The following is an 18299-nucleotide window of genomic DNA, read 5'->3' as shown; positions in this document are numbered from 1 at the left end:
TGCGGATTTTGAGCGGCGCGGCGGAACGCCGAAAACGGGCGGCTGCCGCCAGGATTTAGAAACGGCGTGATTCCATATGCTTAGTAAAATGCTGAAAACAACAGCTGTGCATTTACAATTAAGCTATTATTTATTCAATGACAACATAGAGGAAGAATTATTCTTTGTGACCCCTTTCTGAACTAAAATAGTTAACCTGTTTGAACCTCTCGCGCTTGATGTCAACTGACGCGTAGTGGTCAAGCCTAGCAGTTTTCAAAACCCAAAAGCATTCTGAAAATCTGGCGCGTTTCATCGCTAAAATTTTGTGCTGCAGGCATCTTCAGACAAAGCAAAAGCTTTGTGCGACTTTTGTTTGCCGTGAACATGAGGCACAGTGTAGCGGCAACGACAAGTTCGTGGCGAAGCGAGAGGCCGCTTCGGCAGGCGCGGTTTTGTTGTAGAAGCGGGCGGAAGTCAGACGCTGTCGCGCCCTGATTGGTCCGCGCTGCAGCCCACATTGGCCGCTTCAGCCAGCTGCTGAGCGCCTTGCTACAGTGTTCTAGAAGGTTCTAGAACACTAGCCGGGCGATGCTAAAAGCCGGCGTCATGATCGCGGCTGGCAGCATGGTTCCGTAGGCGACTGTTGGGTGGAAGGATGGACGACACTCGCAAAGAAAAAAAAAAGTTTTTCGCACGTAAATTGTAGCGGCCGTCCTAAGTAATAGCCTTTCATAGGCGTTGGCTGGGACTGTGCTGACAGTACTTATCCGTATTACTGAATTAATAGGGCTCGAATTAATGAGCATTTAGTTGCGAGTTTCGGAGGCTAAGCGGAAATGAGGGGACGCAGGCGCCACCGCGGCCGCCAACCCGTACCTTCCGGCGCAGTCAGCCGCCAACCTGGTGATGGCGCCATTTAGGCTTTATCCACTCTTCCACGGTTTTATCTGGTTCCATCTTTGTCCCCGTTTAGGACGTGCGCAGCCTCTAACTATGCGGAGGTGCTTTTTTTTTTTTGGCCACGTGCTGTGTACCATGCCGCTCAGACGCGGCAGCGCGTAATTCGAATTATCTGTAGCAGAACCGACTCTCTTTCGAATCAACGGGATTTTTTATACACAGACCTCTATGGAGCTTGGCCGGACCAAGTAGTGTAGTTCGAATTATCCAAAAATTCGAATTATCGAGGTTCAAATTAACGAGCTTTCAGTCTAATAGACTTGGGGTAACCTGCTGCATAAATTTGAATGTAAACAAGAAAAATACAAAGTAAGGTTGCAAGGAAGCAGAAAAGTAACAGCGAGCATCTGTTTCAAAAATAATTAGCCCTAAATGTGTAGCATTTCAAGGAAAGCATAACTGATACAGTCGAACCTTGCTACAACGAACGCCGCTTCAACAAAATTTTCGCTTCAATGAAATATTTCAGATTCCCCGTCAGCTAGCCATAGAAAACAATGCATGCTAGCTTTCGCCACAACGATTTATCTTTTCAGGCGCGTTTCCGCTTCAACGAAATTTTTGTTGAGTGGAGATGGGCTTAACATTTATTTTACGACAAAACAAGCAAGCATAACGTTACCCGTTAGTACGTTCATGGCGTTTAATTCCACCGAAAAGGCTTCCTGGAATTGATGTGTGCTGCATAGTGCGTCGAGTGCGAATGGGTGGCGCCATACGTGGTAGAACGTGAGGAGCTAACTGATGAAGCAATAATTGAAGAGGCCCGCCACAACGATGCCTCATCCGAAGATGAGAGCGGCGTACAAGATGCACCAGCCCTGCCGTCTGCATTGCATGTGACGGACGCATTTGAAACCATTCGTGCTTTCAATGGTGCGCATGACGACGACATCGTGATGCAGTTGTTGGCCGAGTGTGGAAACTCGCACCACGACGCTCATGTCCACTAAAAAGACGCAAGCTAAGATGACTGAATTTTTTGGAAATAAATGATATTATTGAACAGTGCAGTCAAATCTTAAGTTTTTTTTGGGCTGATTTCGCCACAACGAAACTTCCGCTTCAACTAAATTCTTTGAGCACCCTATGAATTTCGTTGTAGCGGAGTTCGACTGTACATTGTTTCTACTTGAGCAGATATGGATACAAAAACAAAAATTTCAATGCAGAACATATGCTACAGCATGTGAGCCACACTTGAATCTCATTATAATGAAGAGATAAAAAATCAAACAGTTCGATACAGTCAAAAATTTGTAATTTAAATTTTTACTAAAAACGCATGCAAGAGCTGCAAAATTTAGTTAGTGAATGGACGGCAACTGAAGCTGCTCTTATTAGAGAGTAGAGAGAGGGAGCTTCTTCTAAAGTTTCAGCACTGTTCTGAAGACGCTCGCAGAGATTCCAGATGCCGCGAGAAACGAAGCGGCAAACACCAGTTAGGTTTGTTTCCCCACACAGAACCGCCAACACGTAGCGGCAGCGCATCATGCGCCAGCTAGCATGGCTTACCCGCATTACAGCAGTTTTTTGTGGAAAATGGTATACCAGAACGAAAGCTAGCGCCAATTTCACCACCACCATGTCAGCCTACTTCATTTGGACACCTGCACCACAGGATGGTTACAGCAAAACTACCACCCTCCAAGCTGCTATATCCTCCATGGAACTGTTGGCACGTGCGATGCTTGTTTTTATGGTTTATGGGGGCTTAACGTCCCAAAGTGACTCAGGCTATGAGAGACGCCGTAGTGAAGGGCTCCGGAAATTTCGACCAGCTGGGGTTCTTTAACGTGCACTGACATTGCACAGTACACAGGCCCCTAGAATTTCGCCTCTATTGAAATTAGACCGCTGTGGCCGGGATCTAACCCACATCTTTCGGGCTAGCAGCCGAGCGCCATAACCACTCAGCCATCGTGGCGGCCTTGTGAGACGCATGAGATAAGAACTCAAACCAAGGTGCTGACGCTTTGCTGGGTACTACTCATGTAGTGTAGTGCCTGCTGCTTGCCATTGCAGCAGACATTGTTTGGCATTGGGAGTTCAATACAGCCATTTTATGCCCAACAGAGTTCGATATATAAAGTAAAAATTTCATCTGTTAAAAAAATTTTATAGGAGATCAACACTGCCTATAGTTTGTTCTACCAGTGTTCAATATACCGAGGTTCATGTAATATGTACGTGGAAAAAAAAAAGAAGAAAAAGACTACTGTTCAAACCGTCATGACTGCTATTCTTGATATTCAATAAAAAGCATCAACACACCAGAGCATAGTGGCCAAGCAGAATTACCAAAAGACAGTCTAGTTGGTGATGAAAGAATATTACGAAAAAAAAAGACTGCCATATTCTTGTGTCTCATTTTTGCTGTTGCTTTCTTTTTTTGTAATATTCAAGAATCACTAGCATTGGGGGCCCTTATGTGAGTTCCATGAAGACATGGTTGCCAAAGTAAAAACCAATCCACCACTTGAATTAGAGTTACATGTGCAAAAGCTCTGAAAACAGCCACCTATGAGAAGCAAATTCCATGACCAGACTAAAATGTCTGTCTTTCAATTACTTTTATTTCTTAGATTACTAAACTGTGTGTCTGGTTGCATGCCGATTAGGAAAATCTCCATGAAATGCTTGATTCCGAGCCCTGCACATGCAACAACGCCTATGTGCCTGTGTGAGTAGGAGAGAAATGACACAGCAACAAGATAAGCAAGTTTCACAAGAAAACAGAGCAGATTATTAAATGCGATGAAGGTGTTGCTGAACGAGGGTATCAAAAAATAAAAAAGGCAAAAACGAAAATTTACCTTCATTGTTTCCTTCAGGTGCTTGTAGACAGCACCCACTAGAATGCGCGGAACTAAAATAAAAAATGAGGAGGAAAAACATGCTCAGTGATTGAGAAGGGCCATTGCAACAAAAGCATGCAGTAGGAACCAGTTTTTTCTTTATTACAGCCTTCCCAGAAGAAAGGATAATGAAAAACAAAGTCCACAACACGTCCCAGGTAAAGCTGCCCAGGAAGAAAGAATGCCTTGCAGAGAATGATATGAGGTTGAAAAGAGCTTAGGTTTAGGTGCCACTAGTATTGTATAAAGTGGCATGAACACAGAAAAAAAAAAATACAGCCCAATGTCAATCGGAAGGATCCCAAAAGCAGCAATCACAGAAAAACCCTTACCTATGCCATGCTTGTCAGCGATACCATAGACAATGGCAGGCCGCAAAATCACGTAATCCAGATCTTTCATCTCTCGCAGATCTTGCTCCACCGCAAGCTTTAACTGAGCAGTAACAGTCCACGGATCCAAGGGGGAATTCTCTTGTGATGGTTTCTATGAAACCCGAGGGAGAAGGGGTGAAAAAAAAGGGTTGTTAGGAACAATGGACAACTACTAATGGCGGAAATTCTTCAAGCGATGACCAATCGTTCAAGGACCCCGTAAGCCAGGGCCGAAACGTCATTTTTTAAATGATTGGTCGGCGCTTGAAGAATTTCCGCCATGAACATACCCGACCAGACAGGTCTCCGTCAAACCCTGGATTTCACAACTACTAATGACACATTGTGTAATCCCTGAAAACACCATTTTCGACAGTGAACGACGCCTTAGCATTTTATTAATGCAGTTGCCATAGAAGGAAGGTTTTGCCAGTTTATGCAACTTAGGATAAAGAAAACAAACATGTGGCATGACAAGAACACACCATACACATATAACACTTATATGGACTCTTGAGGTTCACAAAAGTCTCTTGGAAAACACCAGAATGCACCAGCAACAAGATTTGAACCCTGGTTTACAGCCCTTCATAAGACATCACACAGATCTCTAGTTACTGCATGACAAAGGCATCTCACCTAAATTTCATTACATTTAAAAACAGTAAGTAAAAACAGTAAGACATGGTTTAAGCAAGACAGAATAGGAAAAAAAAAAAAACAAGCTCGTTAAGTGATTCTATAAGAATGAAATACTTGCAATCTAGAGGGTTTTTTTCTTTTTGCTCACTTTTCTGTGGCCTAAGGCAAAATGTCTGTCTCACTGCAAAATTCTCATCTGAATTTTTTTGCCTCACTGGTTTCACTGAAGAAGTGCTGAACAAAAATTTGCTTACTGAAACTCTCAGATCATACAGTACCTTTTGCACTGAAAGTGATCAAAACAATGCAGTTTTTAGAAGAAGCATGCGGTAAGTGTATATTTTGCTGACCAGTTCCTGAACCAGCACACCTAGGGGTTGCATTTGAGAATTCTGACAATGCCAAATGCGATGTGAATTTTAGCGGGTTTGCCAGCACCTTCCCATTGACTTTGCTAGCTAAAGCCCACACTGCCCATATGAACGGATGCGTTCAACATGCTCCTGCTTGTTGCACAGTTCATTTCGTTCACTTGTCTTGTGTTTGCATTTTGTGCTTCGCCACACTTTTTTAACAGTGACATATAAAGCAGATGGCAAAATACACAAGAATGCCGAGCGACTATTGAGTGCCACGATGCGGATGAAGTAATGCCTGAATCTTTACTACTACAGGCCTGAGAGTTACGGCACATTTCGTGCTCTGAAGGAGCCATACAAACTGTGCATCCGTACGACTATACAATGTTGGAAGCCACAAAATAAGGAATGCAAAGAGTCATACTGTAGGACAGGGTCTCACTTTTTTCCTGTTCCAAGTGGCTGTTTGCAGTGGCTTTCAACAGCACAATGGAATGACCATACTGCCATCTAAGCAGTGTGGATTCCCCATTGAACCAGGGGCGTAGTAATTGAGGCAGTTTGCCAGACAGAGCCTTCATAATCGCATTTCTGTCCTGCCTCAATGTATGTGACTCTACCTAAATCACTGTTGCATCTATAAAGGCCACCATGCGCCAAAAGTGCAACATAAACACCATACCGCTGGTTCCAGCTGCCTCGACACCAAGCCTGCTACATTTAGCTGGTCACTATCGCTATTGCTTTATGACGCAGGAGCATCATAGGCCCTTGTCATATGTGCTTGGTCTGCTGGCCACTCGCCATCTGAGTCACAATTTATGATAATACTCTGCATGCTGCAATGCTTGGAAGCCATAGCACCAGACAGTGAAATACTTAATGATGTCTGCTTGCTTGCCTACAGCCCGTTACTGGAAGCTGTGGCATCATACCCGCTAGCTTGCAGACTGGCACATGCATAAAGCATAAAATATAAAGCCATCTGCACAGAAATATGGTAACGACTGAATGTCATCTAGGATAATTGTGCAATAGGCATCAGGGGCAGATTTAGGTGGGAGTCTCCCCTGCCCCAGAGAAAAATTTTCTATTGAAAAACCAAGAAACACCCAATATTTTTCAACAAGGAAGGTCCCAGAAATGGTTTAGTTTACGGGTGTTTAACGTCCCAAAGTGACTCAGGCGCTATGAAGGACGCCGTAGTGAAGGGCTCCAGAAATTTGGACTACCTGGGGCTCTTTAACGTGCACTGACATCGCACAGTACACGGGCCTCTAGAATTGCATTTGTGCAAGTAGGCACCCCAATCCAACCGCCCCCTTTAAGAGGCGCCCATAAATATGGCCATAGTAGGTGTATCATATGCAGCATGATGTAGGTGTGCAATTTTGGTATTTATATTTTGATATTTTCATTCAGCATCTCTATAAATTAACTCCTCTAAATATTCAGCATGCCACATCAAAGTGTTTCAAGCTCAAAAAAAGAAGGGTTTTCTGGCAGGCTTTTTTAATCATGAATCAGAAAAGAAACGCAATAGAGAACGAAAGTGTGCCCACATACTTTTCCCTCGGCGTACATGTGGCCCGTAGACAGCTCGATGTAACGTTTTGGATGATGTTCGTGCGCTTCCTTCGCACAATTCCTACTCAATTTCAAGATTCCTTCCTCATACACCTGCAAAGAAGGTAAACATTCACACTGTCAGCAGTACCCTATGAGTGATATGACTGTGCAACTGAAAGAAACTCTGGGTCTTCTTTTTAGGCTCATGCATTTAATAAACCTTTTAGAGTGGGTTCTCCTCTCTGCTCTGATCAATTACACCACATTTGGCAACCATGCAGTACTTAATACCCGTGGAAACCAATTTAAAGGCTTGCTACTTTGCCTAAGCTGAAGCAGTTCCTGCGGGGAACGTTACATCTGTGCCATCACAACATTACCACCCTTTGGTACCCACTCTGCACTTCACACACTAAAATTCTAAGGCTTTTTATTTGGCTGTTAATGAGAATGCATAATCAGTCATCATTTGCAGTTGCTATTTCAGGCATTTAACATGTGTACAAAAGTTTTACAATAGCGCTCCGAGATCACCACTCTGTCAGAAATAATAGTATATAATGACCTTCGCAATGCACTGCCTAAAGAGAAAAGCTTTGATTTCTTGTTTTCATTACTTGAAACTGTTTTATTCAGTTTTTGTAAATGATTTGTTGTAATGGAGAAAAGGGGCTAAAGAACCTAATGAAACTGTTATCAACTACCAAGGAAGAAATTGGCCAGCAGTGGTATAGCAACTCACACAATCTGGCAGGTTTATCTTGGTCTCTGCAGCTAGGTTGATCACAAAATCAAACGAGCCTTCTGGAAGTTCAAAGGCCGCTTTGCAAGAAGCTGGAACAAAAGCAAAAAAAGCAGACGCTTAAGAAACGCCTCCAAGGGTTTCAGACGGGCTTACTCAACTGCACCAAAATGTAGAGCAGCTACAGTGAAGAATCCACATTAAAAAATGGTTTATAGTTTATGAGGACCTCACGTCCCAAAGTGACTCAAGCAATGAGGGATGCCGCAGTGAAGGATTCCGTACATTTCGACCAACTGGGGACCTCTAGAATTTCGCCTCCATCGAAATTCGACCGCTGTGGCCGGGATCGAACCAGCGTCTTTCGGGACAGTAGCCGAGCGCCATAACCACTGAGCCACCGCCGCGGCTCACATTAAAAAATGGCTTGAATTGTCATTCATAAAGCATGGTCACCGAAGAGCATTTGATGTCAGTGTTTTGTACTAAACCAGCCTTCTCATAATATACCCATTTTTAATGTTTAACATGCACTACAGTAGGTCATACAAAAATAAAAGTTATTAGAACATAAGCTTGCATTATTACAGCATGCATAGTGCACTTATAACAACGCTGCTTGCAAGTACGTAAAAAGACATTATGATAATGCATGACAGAAGAATACTGACTACTGACAGGCTCTCATAAATCTATGTTTTCAACTGCAGTTCAGGACAGATTAAGTGCCTCGTCACTAAGGATAGGCCTAAAGCATGAAATGTTTCGTCTCAAATACACACTCGGAGGCACTATGACCAATACAAATTTGATTTACTGCTCTGATGTGTGAATAGACCCACAACTGGCCATGCATACACTACCAAAAGGTGGCATCACTCGAAAGCACCGCTGACAACAACTCCACCCAATTCATTGATTGTTTTGCTCTTTACTACCATGGTGGTGCTAGTTTAGCAGTATATAACACGCATTTCTTTGTTGAGAAAATTAAATTTAAAATTTCAAACTCATGGCATTATTGAAGAAAAGGACTTCATGATCACCGTTTTTATCGTTGGACACCTGAACAAGTATTTCTTACAAGGACGAGCCAAGATTTTACCAACAGCTAATGACCGCAGCAGTACCACATTTTGCATAAGGGAAGGGACAAGGGAGGGAGTGAAAGAAGAAGGGAAGAAGGAGGTGCCGTAGTGGAGGGCTCCTGAATAATTTCGACCACCTGGGGATCTTTAATGTGCACTGACATCGCACAGCACACAGGCGCCTTAGCGTTTTTATGGAGGCAAAGTGCAATGTCAGTGCATGTTAAAGATCCCCAGGTGGTCGAAATTATTCCGGAGCCCTCCACTACGGCACCTCCTTCTTCCCTTCTTCTTTCACTCCCTCCCTTGTCCCTTCCCTTACAGCACGGTTCAGGATATATGAGACAGATACTGCGCCATTTCATTTCCCCAAAAACCAATTATTATTATTATTAAGTAAACCACAGAGTAGCCTGGCCTCAGAAACACACGTACTGAAACCAGATTCGACATCATTCCAATTTGCTTGCGAAAATGAAATGTGGCGGCAATACTTGTATTTCATTTCTTGGCCTTCTTTAGATTATGAAAGCTGTTTTATGTGCAAGCAGCTTTTTTGTCAATATAATATGGTAATCTATCGATACAAGCTAACTTCTTATGGGAGGTAGAAATTTTTTGTGGATTCTTTGGAATTTTATTCGCTTCTCTTATACCTGTTTGGTTTACATAAGGAATGGTCAATCGGAATCAATTATTTCTCGAATATTTCCATTGGCAGGTTTGGAAAACCCGTGGAAAAATGAATTACGATCAAACTATGCAAACTGCAAGAATAGCTTACCAGGGTTTATGAGATTCGCACTTTTGAATTCAACAGCAGTATGCTCGTACACCTCCTGCACAAGGAACAGTGTCAACCTTAAAAACCCAGCACTGCACCAAAATGTAGGAACCACACAACACTGCAAAAACACACAGTAGCTTCCCTTGTGTTAAACTAGAGACACCAGATTAGGCGGACAAATATATTTGCTGTAAAAGAAGAAAAAAATAAAGCAATTAATGAGTGCCTGCAAAACCACACAGAACAGTCTGGTATTTTTGATTTCACTTTGCTATTGTATCCAGGGGCTGAACTTGGAATAGCAAGGAATATAAACAAGGCTATAAAGGTAAATTTAACAAAACCTAACGTGTTTAGAAATGGTCAATGTGTGCTGCTTTCATCATGTGAAATAGGTTAACATGGCTTTTAACATAGCCCCCACCATCACCACAATCACCATCAGCATAATTATCATTCGTGTATTTTACCTTCTATTTCAGTGCTTGTCATGCGCACATGTCATCAAACACATACCGATATCAGCCAGTCCCACACATGTGCGAGATAGGAAATCAAAACAGGGAAGATCACTTGTTCCACCCCTGTGCAGTAACAAAGCTTGCAGTGGCCAGCAGCCCTGCCTGTGGCTCCTGGAGCTTTGATGAGACAATGGAACACGTCCTTTGTATATCCTCCATCTTCAAAGCTAAGACAGGTGCTGTGCCGCACTCTAGACAGCCTTGAACCTCGCCTGCTGATGGAGATCAAAATCCTTGGATGGTGGTCGCACCTATTGTCTGCCTTGAAGGCTTGCCGAGCATCACAGTTTCACTTCCTGAGTGTCATTGTGCTTGCACGACAGGTTGCAACTTTGTTGCACATGCATTCTAATTCACATCCTTGTTCCTCGCTCCACCTTTGTTCACTTATTTAAGTTCCCTATTCCATGTCCTATGAAGCAGCGTACTGAACTCCTTCTGATTAACGTCCCTGCTTTTCACCTCCTCCCACTGGCCCACCTCATTCAGGGCGAGAAATTCACCGAGGATTTCAAATTCAGTGAGAGTGAAGCATCATGTTAACAATGATTAAAAAAAAAGAAAAAGAAAGCATCCTGAGTTGCACTTGATTACTAGTAATGAGGCAAATGCTGACGCCCCACACTTTTCACCCCTAGTTTAAGCACTCATTGATCATGTCATTAACAAGTGTGCATTGAAGTGAAAGCCAGGACCTGCAAATGTGTAAGGAGCCATATCCTTGTGAAACACCAGTGCGGATGCATTTGAATGAAAAATCTATGAAAAGGAGCCATGAGCAGAAAAGCACTAGAAGCAATTGATCAATTGTATTTTAAACCTGAATAAACAGCTATTCTTAAGAGTAGATATGACAACCTTTTAGTGCTGTATAGCTACGGCTGCTACGCACAATTCATCTTAGCGTTGCTTGGCCGCATGAACTGTAAATGGTCAGTAGCAGTTGTTAAAATATTTCTGATAAGCGAAACTACGCAACCAACCCTCACCTCAGATTAAAAAAAAGGGGGGGGGGGGCATTTGTAAAAACTAGTGAGGTAAACACATTTTCAGCAATTCTCATCCCTAAGATGAGCTCGGAAACATACCCTGGTAAACTTGTCCCTGATTTTCCTTATTACTGCTGAACCGAACGTATATCATGTAGTATTCATTTACTAAGTTACTGGTACTGGCTTTGACAGACAAACTGCTATCAATACCGGTGCAAGGTAAGTACATCATGGAGTGCATCACAACGCATTTCCACACAGCTGCTCAAGACTAATACCATTTGGAAATTTAGTGTGCACAGGTATGTAGTGAAGCAGAATGAACACTACTTGACTCTTGACGTCTGAAGGTTCACGCCCAAAATGTAAATTTTATAAAAGACTCACCCAGAAATTCCTGCCCTCATCTATGCAATACAGACACGTGGCTTAACGTTGGTAATCAAAAAGTTCGTAATCACAGCGCTTAACCACACTCGTGATACCTTTGAAACTGCTCACCTCGTACTGAATGTCGATGCATGCAAATAGTGCAGCTGCAAAGATAAAATTCATAGTTTGGCTCTAGGTGCCCTTTTACAATAAACTCTGTAGATTAAAAAAAAAATGAGTAAGCATGCATCCTTAAAGTGTGTGCCACATAATATGCGGTTCAGCAATCAATCCGTGCAGAAATTTTTGTCGCATCAGAACTACCATTCTGAGATGTAGCTGGGGAGCTATAAATGGTCATTTCATTGCGTTTTAGTCAATCACTGATAGATGTTCTTACCTGCTGGCAAAAATATCGAGTGCCCAAGTTATTATCAGGCTATTTTAAGAAGCAACAAAGGAAAATGCGATTACAAGAACTCATAAATTTGCCTCGTTTAGAGAAGAAAAAATGATATCCAGATTCATGTTGCAACACGGAAGGCTCCTGTGAAGTCCTCAGAGAGCACAATTTCGACGAGACAGCTTCTAGGCACAATACAGCAACTTTTCCTTTCCGACTACTAAATACTACAGCCCGTTTTGTGTGACACAGAAAGCGTTCTAAAAAGAATTCTAACCCGAAAAACATTTTATTCTGCACATCACAAGCGCCCATAATGAAAATCCACAGAATAATAACGGCAGCCTTTTCGCTTTCTTGTTAAATTCCTCTCCCTAAATAAAAACCACTGACTCACTTCAAGAGGTCATATGTTCCAATCATACATGGCAAAATAGTTTTTAAATTCAATTACATGACTAATTACTTTCTTAAGGATTGGGCAAATGCAAATAAATTTCATTTCAAATGATTGCTTGCAAAGTAATAGCATTACATTAAAATTACTACTTCTAAAAAGTAATGCAATTATACTTAAATTAATTTTTGGTTTTCATACATACAAAGAACCAAAGTAAACGGAGTAAAAAACACACCATTTTCTAGATGTGATGTACACATTCTTTAGTCTTCTCGCCAAACTATCTCCCCTTCCCTCTTTACTAGGGTATGGGCCATTGGAAAAGCAATGCCAACAAAAACAAATAAAACAGAAGCATGACCGAACTCTTGTCACTTTCATTGCGTTCAAGACACAAACAAGCGACGAACCCAACACCTTGCAGCCCTGAGCGCTTCCTCCATTGTTTGAGGCCGCCAAAGCGGGTTATTTATTGTTTCGGTGGTCTCAAGAATTCATCTTGGCAGCCTGTACCCAGTAATGCTCGCGTCATGTGCACTTCCGCCTCTTCCCCACCATACTCCGTGGCGACGAGCGTAACCAGACAGCTCTACCCTCAGCCGACAAAACCTTAGGAGTGCCTTTGCGCGTTCCTAACTAGTTTTGAACTCCGATATGCGCCATCTGCCCCTTCAGTGCCCCAGTATGTCTTGCTGCTTGGGTGGGGGATGCTTGCAACACATGCACTCTAAATATCTATCAAATGCCAGAAGGCATCGACCCGACAACACAGGATACCAGTGGTCTCGGACGCACAGTTCTACTAAACTGTCAGTACTTGTTGATCCGTTGCAATGACCCAGGCTTGCCGCATGTCGTTACTGCCTTCGAGGCACCCTACAGAGCGTACGAGAGATTGAAGTTTTGTAGTACAAAGAGCAGTGATGCATTTTAACGAAAGCGACTTCGAAAGTGATTTTCTTTTCTGCAAAACCTCATTACTGTAACACAATTAATGCCATGTCCGGTTCCAATACAGACAGCTACAGGCACCACCACCTCCAAACCTAAAGTAATCTTGTGAGGCTGACCCCATCTTTTCAGTGCACTTGATAATAAACAAAATTCTAGCTGAAAAGAAAAAGTGTTATCGTACTAACACGATTCTTATATGACCACATGACTTGAGACATCTGCGAGCTTGCGGAATTCAAAGTAGCTTGCTCACAACATCCCCTTCAGCTGTGAATATCAAAACAGGGGAAAAGTAAAATTTTGGGATTTAATTGAGGGCATGTCAAGACTGGAGCAAAAAAAGTTTCCATACTCCCAGATGTTTAATTATGCATTTTCTATTGAGACCTATCTCCACACTCCAATTTAACACTGGTCTCAAAGTCTCAATTATACTGCCTTTGACTCATTCCTGTCAAAATACTGTAATATAAGCAGATCAGCACGTTTTCAGCAGAAAGGGTTAAAGCATTCACCCACACAAACGAACAAATGGCAGTAACTGGTGTTGTACCAGAGCTCCAGTAAAACACTGAGATGTGAATCGTAAAAATTTTTTTGCGTTAATTTCCACATGCCTGGTTTGACATGGTCCTGTGGATGATTTTGCACATTTTGGCACTTCATTTTAGTGTCCAAATTTCTGTACATTGCGCCTTGTATAGACAAGCGTCAGGCCGTGACGTCAAAGAGATGTGGTGGCACTGGCGGCAGCAGCGACTTTTGTTGTGTAGGCAAAAAGCGGGACCTTCTGCATTGGGTGCGCCATGCTTGCGTGTTTTTGGGCACAATTCAAGGCGTGCCAACAAATTGTGGTGCGGCTGGTTGAGCCGCGATGCAGAAGAAAGAAAGCGGCATAAGTTTCCACGAGTTTATTGCAGTCATATAGGTGCGAAAGCGACGGGCAGGGGCCGAGGAGCAATACAAGTTAGGCGACGGATCGGCTTCACGGCTAATTATTACCACCGAGCTCGTGGGATTTTACGCCGAGCTCGAGGTTATTACATTGCATTCCTGCATTCAAATCTAATAAGTTGGTTCGTGTCTCTAACTTCGCATCGCTGCTGTTCAGTCGCGTTGTGAACAGTGCAAAATCAAGTAACGCCTGCAACTCATTCTCATTCTGTTGTGCTCTCAGCGTAAGTTTAGGCGTGATATTCCATGTACTTGGGATCGTAAGTTGAACGCAGGGGGCCATTTTCAAATGCTTATCACCCTGACAACGTCCCGAGCATCACTTCGCACAAAAAAAAAAAAAATGGTGCCGCCAGCTGCCTTCAGCGTTCACACCGTGCCGCGCTTGAAGAAGCACCGGACTCGGGTAGTAGCACGCACGACGGTTTTTTCTGTTTTCATTTCGCGAATTTCAACAAGTGTGTCGTTTCAACACCGGTCCAACGAAGCTAGGATCTCAACAAAGTCGCGCAGTGTTATTTCCCAAATTATTTGAATTTTCACATTGTGGGTCGATCTGAACATACCGAACACAGCAAATTCCTCGCCAAAAGCCACTGCGATCAAGCAGAATGCGCACACATGAATAAATTCTAAAATAAAAAGCAAAATTTTATAGCTTAGCGGAGTGAGCGTAAATTTCGTTTGGAGCTCGAGGGAAAACGTTTATGCATGCGCTCTTGGAGCTCTCGGATCGCATTTGCCTTATTCAAAGCAGCTATAAGTGTTAATTAATTTCCAAGGTCTCCGGAGTGAAGCGGCTTAGTGAAAATAGGAAGCACATTACAAGGTTCGTCGTGTGAGAAAGCTGATTTGCGTCGTGCATCATGTCGTCCTATCTTGCACTAGCAATCGGATATGCTTTATTGGCCTATAAGTTGAGAACTGTGGACTACTAGTTCCTCCCCATACCTTGCGCTTTCACCCACCGTAGCCCTGTGCTGTTACTTGTCGCCAACTAGACCAGAGAAGCACCTGATGCAGCGCTCCGCCTACTGATTCCGTCTGGCGAACAGGTTAAAAAAGTGCAGAACTACTCTCCGAATATCAACAAAAATGTTTCTAACCACAAGCGACGTGCAAGCTTTGAAATATTCGCATACACCAGTTGGTTTCGAAGGTAGCGTCGCTTGCCGCAGTGTAGGCGTGCTGCGTTTTGCCTACACCCCGCGTCGCTGCCGAGCGCAGCGCCACCTTTGTTTACAAACATGACGCTTGTCTATAGGGTCTTTGACAACATTCAGGATGCATGTACAAATGTAGATGCTGTGCCTGATGGGGATATAAGCAGATAACTTACAGGAGTGCACTCACCTTGTGTGCACTGTTGAGCCACGCCATCTGTGGAGGGACCTTGTCCACAACTCTGATCTGCAAGGATGACACAAGTTACTGATCAGTTACTTGGCTACTGAAGGTAGGTGAAAGAAAGTGGCAACTTTTCAGCATCCTGGCAAAAGATGAAACCTCTCACCAGAATCCCAACCAATCACTTCATTCATACCTAATGGCAGCCTAATGATGCCACAGTCCAGCCTAGCCTTAAGTGAAATGTTTTAGTAAAACACAAGTGGAAAATCCTAGCCTTAAGTGAAATGTTTTAGTAAAACACAAGTGGAAAATAGAGTTATACACTCAATGACAAACCAAACAAGGCATGGCTGATGGGTCCTAAGCTGTCATTAGAGGTGACCTGCAATAGGATGTGTTAAGAGCCACCAGAAATTTTTTCCAGTCGCTTGTTTATGTCAACAAAATGCAGGAAAGCAGTGAAAAGATTTTACACACTGCACACTATGCAATCAGACTAGGATATCGGTTCAGGCATCTGATTCCGACAAAGTTACCTATATGGCACACCGTTACTTTAAAAAAGTAAATACATCAAATTTTCGTAGTGAATTTTTTCTTCGTAATTGTGAGCGGGACGTTAGTAAACATGAACCACGACGACAAATTTGTCCGCGCTCAGTAAATTATTTATAACTGAATTTCTTTCTCATGTAGTTTCTATTTTGGTTTTAGCATTCGAACAGTGGTTGTGATGTCATAAGTTAGTATCAGATCATATGACACAAACAAAGAGTGTAATAGAATAGCTGTCTGTTCATTCGCTGTCATTCCATCTTCTGAAAAAAGCTAGTAAAAGAGTTGAAGTGAATTAAAATACTGAAGCAGCGACTATATTGCAGTTCTTGGATGCTTCATGTGATCTCACAGCTACTTATGAGGTCATAACCATCATTTGGATACTGAAACTGAAACAAACTACATGGGAGGAGAAATTGAACTGTACATTATAATTATTCAAATTACAAGATGAAAATAATAGACTGGGTGAACTAAAATAGTTGTGACTAACACCACAAGTAAAGTTGCAAGCCTTGAGAGAGGAAAAGGTGTTACTTACTAGTGTCTTGGTGATTTTGTGCAAACCGACAGCATACAACAGAACAGTATGTACCAAAACATCACTTCTGCATACTCAAGGCTTCAGAGCCATAAATGTCCTTAAGTGTTTTTAAAGTTTATCCAGACATTTCAACTCTGATGTTGGCTTTTGCAGTTTGAATTTACTAAGGTATGGCTTTCAAAAAAGTTTAATAAAAGTTACCTGTTACACGAAAAAAAGTTACTCAAAGAAAAGATTGCATTTTGCTAACAAATGAAGGATATTAACTACACCTCATGACTGCATAATCACATAGTCCTTTGTACAGCTACCAGGTGGAAAACTTTATTTTCTGAATGCACTACTTCTTTTGCAAGTATTATTGTGTCAACCAGTTACAACCGCACAAGCAGTGATACATCAATGAACAGTCTCTTACTACCGCTTTTTTTTTTCATCCCTTGACCAAGCTCATTGTTCATGAGTGTCATGTAGAAAGCAACATAGCATACAACTGCTGCACAGTGCCGACACTTATTCTGCGGTCACAGCAGGTTAAAGGTTTTTCATACCTTTGATGCAACATTACTTTTGAGCAAGAAGTCAACAAGATGCCGTCCTGTAAACCCGGTTCCTGTGGGAGAGAGAGAGAGATGAAAAGGTATTCCACTAAAGGTCATTTTGATAATATAGACATTAAACGTGACCACTATTTCCAAAAGCACAATGCATGCACACGTCTCACCACCAAAAAAATATGCGAATACCCACTGCGCATAAAAGTAACCATCGTTTGCACGAAATTGCTCACACTACATAGCCAACAAGCACGAAAGCATTTTTCTGGGCATTAATGCTGCATTAGGGTGCTTCAGTCTTCAAGATGACAGACGGAAAAAACGCTGTTACCTGCCCTCAGCGGGGAGGTCATCTAAACAGCAGTAACCGGGGAGCGGGAAAAGAAGCAGATAGTGAGAGGAGGAAAGAAACGAGAATGTAAATGACATATGCAAGGTATTCTTCAAGGCCGCGCTTGCCGAGTTCGGCACGCCTCGAAGCCAACAAATATGGCCTTTGAGCTGCGCTCTAAAATTACGCCCGCCTGGACAACTACCACGGAAAAACATACACGAAGCATGCTTTTCTCTTTTTTTCCTGACCGTATCTCACGCTAAACACGAAGGCTTGTGTATGAGCGCGGTCAGTCCAAGCTCACAAGTGACAGAATAATGACACGCGCGTTTCCGTCACAGTAAACGGCCACATTCCCGGCGGTTCTGTAACGATCACACCAAAGGACCGAAAAACGTAGCTAATTAACAATTGAGGTATAATTATATACCTCTAGCCGAGAAGAAACAATTATGAATATTTCCTAGCAATGCAAAGGCAACGCTCAGGCCCAAGGAGCTGTCACCGGTGCCTTTACCGCCGACAGCGGATATGACACACCACTCAAAGAACGCGCTGCTTGAAGGTGAGCGGATAATGCAGAGGGGCCTCTCTCGGTGTTGTTAAAATACAGTGCTGCGTGCACCTACCTCCCAGAATAAGGAATCGGTACTTCTCGTTGAGATCGCCGTCCCCCATGTTGACGTTTCGGCCTTGACACCGGCGAAGCTGATACCGGCAGACGACGTTCGCGCAGCTTCCGAGCTATCTCTCAGTGGAGCAGCAGCACCGGGACCGGGAACACGTGGGCGGCGGCCGGAACAGGAGGCGGTGGCCCGCGACGAAGACTGCAGCGGCGGAGTCGCAAAAATAGCTGAATAATTCAGCGCCAGGTGGCGCCACCTTTACTAGCATCACTATCATTGACGACGTCGTAGGAGTTCCATAACCGTTTTTCTGACAAAGCTCCGATTCCAGACGCGGAACGCGGAGATGTACTAAGACTAGTTTCTTAACTAC

The 18299-nt window shown here is 43.1% G+C and overlaps 1 protein-coding gene across 1 annotated transcript in view; it reads right to left on the bottom strand.

Annotated features, from left to right (window-relative positions):
* LOC144093693 (dTDP-D-glucose 4,6-dehydratase) overlaps positions 1 to 18299 on the bottom strand; it is a 26459-nt gene extending 8160 nt beyond the window's left edge. The window contains exons 1-8 of the mRNA XM_077627286.1: positions 17930 to 18299; positions 16961 to 17022; positions 15311 to 15367; positions 9359 to 9413; positions 7487 to 7578; positions 6742 to 6855; positions 4133 to 4286; positions 3759 to 3811 (exon numbers count right to left, since the gene is read on the bottom strand). Coding sequence (XP_077483412.1) covers positions 3759 to 3811; positions 4133 to 4286; positions 6742 to 6855; positions 7487 to 7578; positions 9359 to 9413; positions 15311 to 15367; positions 16961 to 17022; positions 17930 to 17978 — 636 coding nt within the window. The 5' untranslated portion in view covers positions 17979 to 18299. The remainder of the gene's footprint in view (positions 1 to 3758; positions 3812 to 4132; positions 4287 to 6741; positions 6856 to 7486; positions 7579 to 9358; positions 9414 to 15310; positions 15368 to 16960; positions 17023 to 17929) is intronic.

Source organism: Amblyomma americanum, chromosome 6 (genome assembly GCF_052857255.1).
Source record: "Amblyomma americanum isolate KBUSLIRL-KWMA chromosome 6, ASM5285725v1, whole genome shotgun sequence".
NCBI classification, from domain to species: Eukaryota; Metazoa; Arthropoda; class Arachnida; order Ixodida; family Ixodidae; genus Amblyomma; species Amblyomma americanum.
Note: the sequence above shows the minus strand (reverse complement) of the source record. Positions and strands in the feature narration are given on the sequence as shown.